Here is a 12,839-nt window from a genome sequence, read left to right as displayed (position 1 = left end):
CAAGCCTGGAGCCCGGCCTCTGAGGCCTGCTGATGGGGTCTGGAGGGCCCAAGGGAAGGTCTGCTGGAAGTGTGTGTACATGAATGTGGATGTGTGAGAAAGTGTTAGCCGTAACGATGGCAGGAGCCTTTTTCCAAGCCCGGTCACTGGGGACAGCGGGCGAGGTGAAACTTCTAGAAACTCTGGAGTTAATCAGGGATGACCTGCATGTTGGAGTGTGGCCCATCTGCTTGTGCTTCCGAGCGAGCGTCATGACATCACCAGAGCCACTACAAAGGCCTCAGGGCGCAGGGGGAAGACGGAGGGGGAAGGTGAAAGTTCACTTCAGAGCACAGGGGTGTGTCCGCAGCCCCAGGTCTGGGAGGGCGTCTCTGAAGCGGGCACACGGGAGACAGGAAGAGGCTGTATCACCCCCGCTGCGCGGTGGTCCGTGCGGTCGGGACAACTTGCTGGAGCTTTCGGAACATTCCAATACGTGGGGAGGTGGGGGGGGGGGGGGTATTTTTAGAAAGCCCTAATATGGGCCGCATACCACAGACTCTCAAATTATCCCATCCAGCTTAGCCCTCAGTTTAAACCTTGCTTTTTAATTCCAGTAATTACAGGCTCCAATTTATACGGAACCGTGCACACAAAGGGCCTGTTTAATGCAAACCAGTTTGATTTGGGTGAAGTGTCCCATGGATCTCCCACATCTAACGGCCTGTTTATGCTGACTTGATGATTTATTTTTTAGGTTAAAAATGCTGCCATACGCATCAGATTTCTTCAGGGAGGAATACATAAATGTTATTTTTTTTTACTTGTTTTACATCCTCACATATTGTGCAGGGCTTGGCGCTTCTGGGCTTGGAAGGATAGCTGGGAGGTTCTGCCTGTCAGGGGCTCAACCAGGACAGTAAATCCAGTTCGACACCCAGGCAGTGGTACTGTGGACGGGGAAAAAGACTGTGGAGACCCGGGTGAAGCGAGGCCTCACAGCCATGTACTTAGCATCCACCAGGCACACTGGTCCAATGTGAAAAGCGGTTATCGTTCTTGTCAAGTTGTGAACATCTTTGTTTTGGGGTTGGCTAGCCCATGAGTGCTCGGGGTGGAAGGGAGAGGGGGGAGGGGGGGGGAGCAGCAAGTATTAGGTCAGCTAGGCTCTAGGGTAAGAGAGAACAGGTCACTTCAGGACTGCCTCGTTCTCTGTCTCCCCCCGCCCCCCCCTCCTTCTCTCTCTCTGCCTCTCTCTCTCTCTCTCTCTCTCTCTCTCTCTCTCTCTCTCTCTCTCTCTGTGAAGATCAATTCGCTTTAAGGAAGCACGCAGCCATTTTAAGAAGCTTAAGTCGTGACAAATAATCATGCTAGGATGTGTTGTACATGTTTAATCCCCTGCAGCCTGAGTAGCATTATGACACATGCCAACTCTCTCCCTTAAAGTTGAGCGGGAAAAAGACATCTGTCTGTTCCTCTCTTACCTTCTTGGCACAGGGTGCAGTGGAAAGGAGACAGACACTGTAATATAAACTATCCCTTCTGCTGTTCAGACAAAACAGTCTTTTCCACCCAAGATGTAAGATGTAAAGAGTATTCAGGATGCCACGGTCTGTCTGTTTGGCTCTGGTGTAAGACAGAGCTGTTGGCATTGTGAACATGCTCTGGGACTATGTGGTCCATGGTCCAGGACAACCCCAGCCCAGCCCAGCCCAGCCCAGGGAGGACGAACCCAGCCGTGGCCTTCCCAGGGCCCCTCTGCCTCCACATGCTGGGGGCCGACCTGTCCCACAGATTGTGTTACATATCTTAATCAGTGTGGTATTTGTAAATATCCTGGTTGCGTGTCTGGGCGTGTGCAGTGCAGAGACGACAAGAGTGAACCCTGCTCCCCTCTCTCCCTCTCTCCCCTCCTCCAGACCCAGGCCCGGCCCCAGCCCCGGCCCCGGCCCCAGCTCCTAGCCCTGCCCTGACCGAGCCTCACTGCAGCCTCCCTCCGGCCCTCTTAAACAGCCAGCCTGGGAGCAGAGTCTCACACCTTTACACTAAATGGTGTGTTGAAAAATGATTTCTCTCCTGTTCTGTGGGTTTCCCCAGTACAAAGGCCCTGCAGACAGGAAACGTGCAGTAAAAACATCAGCAGACCTGAACAGCCATTCATGAAGCTGGGGTGCTTTCAGAGAGAGAGAGAGCGAGAGAGAGAAAGAAAGCAAAAGAGAGAGAGAGTGATACAGAGAGAGAGAGAGAGAGAGAGAGAGAGAGAGAGAGAGAGAGAGAGAGAGAGAGAGAGAGAGAGAGGGAGAGAGACCCAATAATGTTTGCTCTTTTTTCACTTAGTTTTTTACTGTAATATAGGGAGGGGGGCGGGGGGAAATTAAGAATTATGCTCTGAGAAAACCCACAAAAAATCCTGTATATTTTTGCCTATTTACTTCCCAAGAGCCCAACACTTGAGGGTAGAGTGGAGTCTTTGTGTAAACAAAGGCACTGTCTACTGTCGTGGAAGCAAAGCACAGTACACTACACACTGCAGTGGTAAAATACGTGTCAGTATGTGAGGGTGTGTACATAGTATGGGTTTACAGGAGTATGTGTTTGTTTACGTGTGTATATATGTGTGTGTGTGTGTGTGTGTAGCTCTATGTCCAGCTATGCCAGTTTGGGTTAAACACAGAGTGGCCCTTGCCGCAGACACACAGGATAGGGGCCTAAGTGGAATCAGGCCTGTTAGATTTATGGCCATTTGTTCGGAGAGTGTTCATCCATTGGCTATTATGGAATGATTAGAGGAGAAGGTGAAGCTCCAAGTCCGGAGAAAATCAATACGGCTGTCGAGAACGATTCAGCCTCTCCCGCTGCGAGGAGTATTAGCACCAAAGTCTCCTCACACTTCTTCATCCCCAGCCCAGTGACTCGCCCTCCTCACCCAGCAACACATGCCATGTCCTGGACAACCCCCACCACACCACAACTCCCTCCCCCCCTCCCCGCCCCGCCTCTCTTTCTCCTCTCCAAGGTGGCTGTGGAAGGTAGGGTTAGACTCCGGGGCCATCACTCATGGCTGTGGGGAGAGAGGCTGCACTAGCAGCAGCAGCCTGGGCTGGATCCTGCAGGCCGGCCGGCGTGGGTCCTGGACTGTGGAGGAACATCTGGCAGGGAGGGCCGGGGTGGGGGAGGCGGAGAGGTACAGGAGAGGGTGGTGGGGGGGAGGAGGAGAGGGCAGGAGAGGGTGGTGGGGGGGAGGAGGAGAAGGCAGGAGAGGGTGGTGGGGGGGAGGAGGAGAGGGCAGGAGAGGGTGGTGGGGGGGGGGAGGAGAGGGCAGGAGAGGGTGGTGGGGGGGGGAGGAGGAGAGGGCAGGAGAGGGTGGTGGGGGGGGGAGGAGGAGAGGGCAGGAGAGGGTGGTGGGGGGGGAGGACTCACCTTGTACAGCTTGAGGCTGGCCTCGTGGCGCGAGTTGACCGTGTGCATCCTCAGCTTCTCCAGGCTGTTGGTGTAGTAGTCGCACGCGTTGCACTTCAGGTGCACCGGGTTGCCGATGGCGACGCACTTGAGGCGCCACTCGTTGCCCTTGCCCCCCTCCTTGATGTGGGCCACCAGCTGGTACTTCTGCACGTGCTTGTCCGTCTTGCAGTGCAGCTGGAAGTTGGCCTTGAGCTGGGTGGTGTAGCGGCACAGCTTGCACTGGTGCGAGTCGCCCACCACGGCGCGCCACTCCTCCTCGGGCAGGCTGCGCTCGGCCCCCATGTGCATGCCGAGCACGTCCAGGTTGTCAGTGGTGAAGCGGTTGCACACGGCACACTGGAACAACTTGAGGGAGGGGTCGCTGGTCTGGGACAAGCTCTCCCCCAGTGTCATCAGCTCCTCGGACACCAACTGACCTCCGCCCAGCCGGACATCCATGGGGATCTCCCCTCCGACTGATCGAGGTAGAGAGACACACACACGCACACAGGGGGGAGAGGGAGAGAGAGGGGGAGAACGGTGTTTAGTTTGCTAGATGTGCGTACGGTAGAGTACAGCATGAGATCGGTTGATTATTTGATGAAAAAAAATCTGAATGTGGAGCCGAGCTTTTCGGGATTAGTCCTATCTCCTCATCTCTGTGCTGTGGACATGTACTAGTCTGGACATAAGGAGTTATTTAGAGTTTCTGGGAGGGGTGGAGGTATGGGGGTTTCCAGAGGGGCTCTAGTCTGAGCCTCCCTCAGCATGGAAAGTGTCCTGGGAAACGTGAAAGGTGTACGGTTCAACTTTCAACAAAGAGTCGTGTTTGTCTCTGCAGTCAAAGTGGATTTGCTCTCCATTTCCAATACCCCTCGGAGGATAATGTGCATGTGTGTATTTATGTACCTAATTTTATTAAATCAAGATTATCCTTTCTTTGAGCTGGGAAGGAAAGAAAGCCTGGACTTTCTCGCAGGGAGCAGAAAGTCGCACCGCCGGAGTATGGATTTACACGTAACGCTGTTTGGACTGGTGCACTTTCACGGCCCTGCACTAAATCAACTCCAGAGGCCGAGAACTGCGCAGAAAAAAGAAAGTTATTCTATCATTACAAGAGAACTAAAGAGTTCCCAAGCACACATTACTGTAAATCAAATCCAGTACCCTTGTCCACAGATTTTTTTTAATAAAAAAAATAAACTTCTCTGTTTGGATTCTTCTGCCTGTTTAGTTCCAGATTGCAACTAAATCGATAGACACCTAGTAGATTACTCCTGCTTGGGTCTGAACAATGAAGAAAGTACAAAATAAAAAATAAAATACACAGGCAGATTCTACAACAGAACCGACATCTGCAGTTGTATGGACTGGAGGTAAAAAAAAAGAAAAGAAAATAATTTTAAGATAAAAAAATAAAAAAAACAAAAGGTTGAAAAAATGAGGTAATAGTGGCTGGGGAGTTTGTGCCTCTGCTTACTGATCTTTAATCTATCACTGCCCAGACCAAGAGCACTGGCTGACCCTGCCAGGCTTTACACTAAATTAATTCCAGCAGCCCTTTTTTATTTATTGCTGCAGTATGCAGCCTGCTCTCAGAGTTTTCTCCATTACCTGAGTTTTTATAGCCAGAAGAGGGAGACCTTTGAGAAGCCCTCTGAAATCACTCACAGACCCACCCCTCTAACCCGAGCCCCAGGACTCTTTATCTCTCCACCCCCACCCTCATTTCTCTCTCTCTCTCTCTCTCTCTCTCTCTCTCTCTCTCTCTCTCTCTGCCCCCTACTACTACAGTCCCATCTTTCTCTCCCCTCCTCCTCTCCTGTTCCGCTGTATCTCTCCTGCTGCAGGGGCGGATGGTTATGGATGCACCTGATGACCTAACCTCATGGCCGCCCATGAGTGTGTGTGTGTGTGTGTGTGTGTAAGCAGGGCCGGCCTGCAGGTCTGACATGTGTTTCAGGTGTAAGCAGGCTCTGTTAAATATAACCTATAATATTTTGACTGAGTTTTTGTCAGCCCGTATCAATGTTTAGACAAATTGGGAGGAAGCCGCACTGGAAATGTTTTAACTTTGAAATAACATTACGAGTCGATGTAAACAGACGCTATTGTGAAATCGTGGAAACTCAGTTCTATGATATGAAGGTAGTTCAAGTTTGAGTGTAACTCCTATGCCTTAGTCTCCGGGGCCTGGTGCAACAGATTAGTGGACCACTGGATTTGCTGTTTTCAGAGAGTTCTACCTGGCTGCTGCAGTAGTGAGCCAGTGCATTGAACAAGCCTAGCACACAATAGCAGGCCTAAAGGAACTCTGCCTCTCCCCCTCTCTCCCCCTCTCTCCCCCTCTCTCCCCCCCCCCTCTCTCTGTGTAAAAGCTCAGTCCTGGGGATAGGGATTACCGAGAGGGTGAGATCGTGTGAGGTCAGATTTTGTCATCGCAGAAATACACTGCATAGGAGTAGGCAAGAGAGCGAGAGACAGGAGAGAAGAGAGGGAGGAAAGAGAGGTGGAGGGAGGAGAGAGGGAGGGAGGGAGGAAGGGGAAGGAGGAGAGATGACAGGAGTGAGGGAGTCGGTGGGAGCAGAGAAGAAAGGAGAGGGTTAAGAGAAGAGAACAGAGTGGAGAGAGAGGAGGTGTAAAAAGTATGTATGCGGAGCTACTTTCAGTCAGTCAGAGCCTCCCCAGAGATGTCACGTTCTCTGACGTGTGTGTGTGTGTGTGTGTGTACGTATGTGTGTACGCGCGTGTACGTGTCCTACAGCGTATCCCTGTGTACGATCCGGCAGTTTGGATGGATGCACAGTGTGTGAAAGTATGCCTGTGGATGACACCACCGCGGTTGCAGGCCCCAGACAACCGCCTCATCATGGCCTCCCTGTAACATGCTTATTAAACGTTCCCTCACAGGAAAATGAACCAGATGGCAGGAGAGGGGGGGGAAAAAAGAATTAGTCACAGCAATCAATTCTCCTTCTCCTCTTTGAACTGGCGACAGTTAGAGACAAGTCAGTACAAACTGTGGGGTTGTAACTGGCACGTCAAACACTCAGCTATGCTGCTGAATTACCCACACTAGGCTCCTCTTCTCCTCCCTTCTCTGACCAAGATCTAATTTATAGCTGCAATTACAAAGTTGGGGGGGGAAAAAAAGAGAGAAAACTGGTGGTTGAGTTCAGTGGCAGCGAGGGAATAACGCCGTGAAAACTCTGATGTTTAGAGGGAGCCTGCAGGACAGACGAGGCAGGAAGGAGTGCAGAGAGCGGTCGCCCTACCTCACACCAGCTTTGTGAGGAAAATAAGGTATCACAGGGGGGAATTTCCCAGCCCAAATGACCCAGATCGTGTGACATAGACTGAGTGTGTAAACTAAACTAAGCCTTGTTAGGAAAAGTGTGTGTGTGTCAATGTGTATATGTGTCTGTCGATGTGTGTGTGTGTGTGTGTTTTTTGGGGTGATTCAATATCCGAGTAAAAATATCTCTGCTTCACAATTTGTTGTGGCGGAACAAAAAAAAACTCCCTCAGCTCTCTCATCATTCTCAGGGAGGAAGTTACTTGTGGAGCCACTTGTAACAGGGTCAGCCTCCAGTGTCTCTAACTGTACCAGCTGCCTGGTACCGTCTTTTCAGCCGAGCTGGAGTGGGACGTGGTTATCACACTGAGGCCTTAGTCTTGAGAGCGTCTTTTATCTTTCTTTTTTTTTGCTCCTTTTCTGGGTAGATATCGATTCGGCTGCAGTACTCGTAGACAAAACATTATGGCATGGTTCTGCTGGCTTCCAGCATGGGCTGTCATGTGGACAACACACAGCTTTTATCAGCCCAGCCACTACACCGCTCTCAACTTAAACATGGCCCTTCCCCCCCCCCCCTCCTTCCCTCCCTCTCTCTCTCTCCCTCTCTTCCTCAATGGCACTCTGCTTGGTACAAGGAAGAACTATGTCAAGTTCAGTAGGGCAGGCATACCTTAAGGCAACACAACGAAAGAAAAGGAGAGAGAGCTGCCAAAATGAAAGATAGGAGTGTGTATATTTAAGAGGGAGACGGCTGGGGCTTGTGTGGCTCGCGTTAACTCTTCGTTTGCTGCCGACTCACGGGAGACAGTGAGTCTCGTCTGCAGTTTCTCAAGAGGCCTGGCGTTTTCTACCGCCGAAAACCATAAATGGTTGGATGGGGAGATAACAAATCCTGTACTTTCCATACATGCCCAGATTCAGGATAAACACATCCAGTAAATGAACGCATGAAAAGATCCAGTGTCGGAGCGGGTTCAAACAGGAGGCCTTTCTTTTTTTCTTTTTCAAATCAAAGCTGATTCTTTCATTTACTCACAACTGACTGTGTGTTTAATCTTTAAAAATAAACAGCTGGCAGCAGACAGAAGGATCCCACCCTTGTGAACTCACTCTGAACTGCCGGCTGTGTTCTCTGTGGGGACTTGAGTGTGCCCTGAAAATAGTGGGTGTGTGTGTGGGGGGAGGGAGGGGAGGGGAGGGGGGGGGGGGGGCGAGAAAGACTGAGGCCGCTCACCTAGGGCAGGGGCCAGGGCGGCCATGTTGGGGTCCATGTGGAAGCCTCCCAGCAGGAACTGGGCCTCGGCCCCGGCCGGGTCCATCTTGAGGCCCGGCGGCAGGCTCATGTTCTGGGTCAGGTAGTACTGGTAGAGCTCGGCCTCGGATGGGGAGGGCATGGCCCCCAGGCCCAGCCGGCCGTGCTGCATCTGGCTGACGTTCTGCTGCAGCAGCATCATGTTGTGCATGTGCTTCTCGCTGGTCATGTGGATGCGCAGGTTCCGCGCCACGTTGGTCTCGTAGTCGCACACCTCGCAGCGCCACGTGGGCTTGCTCTTGGGCTTGGTGGGCGACGGCGCGGCGCACGGGCCCGCCATGTGCGGCGAGGCCTGCGTGGTGTGGTGGTGGTGGTGGGGGGGGTGGTGGACGGAGGCCTGGGTCACCGACGGCACTGCCACCACTCCCCCGGGCGCGTGGCCGAACACCGGCTCGCCGGAGGGGATGGTGCCGCCGTTCTGCAGGGTCTGCATGTTGTTCAGGTGCTTGTCCGACTGCATGTGGATGCTCAGGTTGCCCTTGGTGGTGGTCGAGTAGTTGCACACCTGCGGGGGAGAGAACGAGCTGGAGCATCGTTTCATCGTGTACGTATGTGTGCGTTTGCTCGTTTGTTTGTTGCCCACACAAACAACCTTTTCATATTTTACTTGAAGCGCACGCTAGACAGGGAGTTCCCTCTCTCCACTCCCCACCCAGTGACAGTACTTACCTCACAACGGAAGGGCTTGTACCCGCAGGTGTAGCTCTCTCCCCTGGCCAGGCGAGGGTGGCTCTGCCCGCTGCTGCAGTACACACAGGAACCCCCGGAGTCCGGGTGCTTCTCCTTCATGTGCGCCTCCAGGGTCTGCTGGTACTTGTAGTGCCAGTTGCACTTGGGACACTTGAGCGTCTTGCACGAGTTCCGCGAGTGCATCATGGTCATGTGACCGCCCAGGGACCGCGAGGAGCCCAGGACGGTGTCGCATTTGGGGCACTCCACGCCGCTCCCTCCGCTGCCCCCGGGCCCATGGTTCTGGGAGCACTCGCCCATCCCCGCCATGTCGCAGGCCCCCCCGGCCAGGGGGTGGGAGAGGGGCGAGGGGAGGAGGTGGTGGTGATGGTGGTGCAGGTGGTGATGATGCAGAAGGGCTCCGCTGTCGTCCTCTCCCTCTGCCGGGCTATCATTTGGTTCTGGAGCTGTGGCACTATCTCGATTGGCACTTTCGTCAGCGGCGGCGCCGGAGGCCCGAGGCGAGGAGGAGGGGCCCGCGTCCTCGCTCCCTCTGCCGGCGGCTGCCGCCGTGGCCACGGGGACGCTGGGTCCCTGGCAGTTAAAGCTCAGAGGGAGCTCGGAGCTCCGGGCCCCGCCGCCGCCGGCCGAGGAGCCCTCCTCCCTAGCAGAGGAAGAACAGGTGGAGGCCGGGGGTTTGCTGTTGAGCGTGGGGCTGGCTGCGGAGGCGCAGGCAGAAGGCTGGAGAGCGCTACTAGGCATTAATAAAGGAGATTTGGAAATGCTTTGGTTTGAGACAGCCGCTTCCCCCACCTCTCCGCCGCCGCTGCTACTGTTACCACCACAGGCCACCGCCGAGCCTTCCTCCTCCTCCTCTTCCTCCTCTAATAACAGTTCCTCCTCCTCCTCCGAGCCCACCTCCTGGCTCCCCAGGCGCACCTTGCCGACGGGCCCCTCCCTGTCCCTGTCCTCCCCCATACTTGTCCCCTCTTTCCCGGCAGGCCCCTCGGTTCTCCCTCCCTGCTTGGGCAGGGCGCTGGAGTCTTTGGCAGGGCCTGGGGTCGAGGTCAGAGCGGGGGCTTTGGGACCGCCCAGCCCCCCCAGAGAGAGGAGGGAGCCGAGCGGGGCAGACTGATGCTTGAGGGCGGGCTCAGGGTCCTTGGTCGGGAGGGCGTCTCCGCCTCCGGAGCTGCAGCCCGCCTCCAGGTGGACTCCGCTGAACGTGCCGTAGAAGCTCTGTCCAGAGTTCATGGGCGGCAGGCCGGGCGGAGCAGGGGAGCTCTTGTTTTTTGGTTCCAGGAAGCTGATGAGGGGCTCTTTGTCCTTGCCGATGCCCTGGATGATGGCCGACGCCTGCTTGTCCCCCAGCAGCCTCCGCTCGTCCTCACACAGGGTCATGCGGTGGTCGTGGACGGCGTGGGTGGCGAAGGACCGCGCGTAGCCGAAGGACAGCTTGCAGAGAAAACACATGAGGATGGGCTTGCCCTTACCGTAGAGGGCGAGCCCGTCGAATTTGGAGAAATCCACGTTGTTGGGAACATCTTTGGATACGCAGGACTTCTTGGCAGACCCGTCGCTGTTCAGGTAATCCTTGTTGCTTTTGTGCCGCACATCGAAGACGCGGTAAGTGTGCAGGACAGGGCTGAGGCCTGCCAGGGCTGAGGTATTGGGGAAACCTTGGTCTGGAGAGCCAAACCACTTCCCGAAGGAGGAGGCTATGTGGAACGTGTTGATGATCTGGGGGTAGACGGAGGAGGACGCCCCGCAGGGCTCCCCCGGCTTCCCCGCGCTGGGGAGAGAGTTTGTGGGGAGCAGGCCGGACGCCGCCCCCCCTCCGCTTTGGATCAGCTGGCTGAGGCTCTCCACGATGTAGGCGGAGCCGTCCGGCTGGTAGACGATCTCTCCGGCCAGGTTCTCCACGTCGCTGCTCTCCTCCTCCTCCTCCTCCTCCTCCTCGCCGTCCTCGCTGCCGCTCTCCGCCGCGCCCCTCCTCCTGGCGGGCTGCTGGCGCAGGAGGGTGGGCATTCCTCCTCCTCCTCCTCCTCCTGGAGCTATGGGCACTCCGGGGAAGGGCTGAAGACTCGGGAAACAACTGTCGATCTCCATCTCGTCCAAGTCCTCCAATTCTTCTTCCTCCTCGCCGCAACTCCCTCCCTCCTGCTCGTCGCCGAGCTCCAGGCGTCTGGGGTGCAGCTGGCCGGCGGCGGGGCTGTCGCTGCGGGCCAGGGGCGGGCTCCGGGTGGGCTGCTGCGGCTGCTGCTGCTGCTGCTGCTGTGGCTCCCTCACCCCCTCGCGGGGCGTGCTGGGGCTCTGGGTCTGACAGGGGTAGGGTGCAGAAAGAGACAGGGGGTCCAGGGAAGGGGGCTGGCTGCTGGGAGGGACCTGGGAGTTAGAGTGATCGTTCCAGGGCTGCGGAGGGTGCTGCTGCTGCTGCTGCTGTTGCTGGGAGGTGGCGGAGGAGCCGAGCCCATCATCTGTCCCAGAAAGCACGGGAGACTCACAGCTGTCCATGCTGATGCCTACATGAGGCGCTCATCGCATCCAGGCCTGCGGACAGAGACAGAGAGAGGCGGCGGAGGTTAGAAACGTGCTCGCACGGCCCGGAGAGGCGGCGCGAGAGAGACAAATCAACGCTCGCATCCCGTGCATTGCACACGTACGTACACATACACAAACGCAGCGGGAATGAGCACGCAGCCCTCTCCCACTCCACTTTCAATAACATTTTCTATGCCTTTGTTCCCATCCTAAGTGGCGGTATTCTCTTGCACTAATGCTCCCGCTATGAAGCAGAGATTAAAAGCACCTTCCTGAAAGGAATGTCTATGTATAGAACTTTCAGAACACATCTAATGTATGGAACACTGGGTGAGAGAGGAAAGTGTGAGATCTAATTGGAAAAATGACAGAGTGCTCATTATGCTAGATTAGGTACTTAAACACAATACCTGAGATGAGCACTAATAAGCCATCCATGATTCATCTTCCTGCCATATCATGAAGTTACCATCTTTTATCTTCACCTTCCAAACAACACCCCTAATCTTACATTCTCCGAATCCTACATCCGTTTTTAATTAACTTCTAGTCAGGAAAACTGAGAAACAGGCCGATGTAATGGATAAAATAGACTCGTAGTGAGATAATTAGACGGAGAGAAGCCACCTCTCAACACATGAACCATTTACATAACTGGGAGGAGAAGTGAGGGGTAGCTAGACTCCCATTTCCCAGAAAAGAAAACAAAAAAATCCTGCACACCCAGAAAGAAAATAATACAAACACTCAAATCTAGATGTATCGCCCATCACTCTACAGTTAGGCGCATAAACCACAAAGCTGTTTACCACGCAGGTAACACCCAACGCTCCCTCGCACAGTCAGGCGGCAAAAACAGCAGCACATTCTGCCAGCCCAAAATCCCACCAGCTGGTCTGGTACTGTTATGCAGCTGTGTTTAGATCTGGCTCCCAGAAACCTCCACGGTCACGCCTGCTCTCAAACGCTCCCGCCATCCTCCTCCTCTCAAATAGATATGTTGAGTTGAGCATCTGGGAGCTGGTCGTGCCCCTTCACACCAGCAAGGTCTGGGCCGGGCCGCGGTCTACAGCGCCGAGGAGATCAACTGATAGCGCCAGATACTGCTGAGCTAATAATTTTATTAAAGGGATGCAGGCAGCATTGATTAAGGGGGCGACCAGGCTGAAGCCAATAACTCTGGCCTGGCCTTTAACCCGCCGCTGCTGAATATTACATGAGGAAAGTTTCCCGGCACCACGCTCGCCCCCCCTTCCCTGCCTGATTAGCACACTCGCTGCCTGCACTTGATTTATTTACTTATTTACTTAGGGATGCAAATTTGAGCTGTGATGCAGACAGCGAGTCTCTACCCCCACCCCCAGTGCATATGAATGGGTGAGGGCTGGGCTGGAGAGGGGAGATTGATAATGCTTGCCTGCCTCTTCATGAATGTCTGATGAAAATATCACCCCCCCCCCCCCCCCACCTCACACACCAATCCTCAATTTCTCCACCCCTATACGCACGTAAATGCAATTCCAACAATGGAAGCACACTTTTTAAGCATGTCCTTTCGACGCCGTTTTATTATTCACGGTTGCCTGCCCTGGAGGAAAGGAG

General features: G+C 54.5%; 1 protein-coding gene across 1 annotated transcript in view; it reads right to left on the bottom strand.

The window, feature by feature from the left end:
* The window catches only part of zfhx3b (zinc finger homeobox 3b), a 217,020-nt gene extending 205,810 nt beyond the window's left edge, over positions 1–11,210 (bottom strand). Inside the window, exons 1-3 of the mRNA XM_067248618.1 lie at positions 8,700–11,210; positions 7,953–8,535; positions 3,400–3,896 (exon numbers count right to left, since the gene is read on the bottom strand). Coding sequence (XP_067104719.1) covers positions 3,400–3,896; positions 7,953–8,535; positions 8,700–11,210 — 3,591 coding nt within the window. The remainder of the gene's footprint in view (positions 1–3,399; positions 3,897–7,952; positions 8,536–8,699) is intronic.
* Between the last annotated feature and the right edge of the window lie 1,629 nt (positions 11,211–12,839).

This window comes from Osmerus mordax, chromosome 13 (genome assembly GCF_038355195.1).
Source record: "Osmerus mordax isolate fOsmMor3 chromosome 13, fOsmMor3.pri, whole genome shotgun sequence".
Classification (NCBI taxonomy): Eukaryota; Metazoa; Chordata; class Actinopteri; order Osmeriformes; family Osmeridae; genus Osmerus; species Osmerus mordax.
The sequence above is the reverse complement of the archived record's forward strand: the minus strand, read 5'-3'. Positions and strand labels throughout refer to the sequence as shown.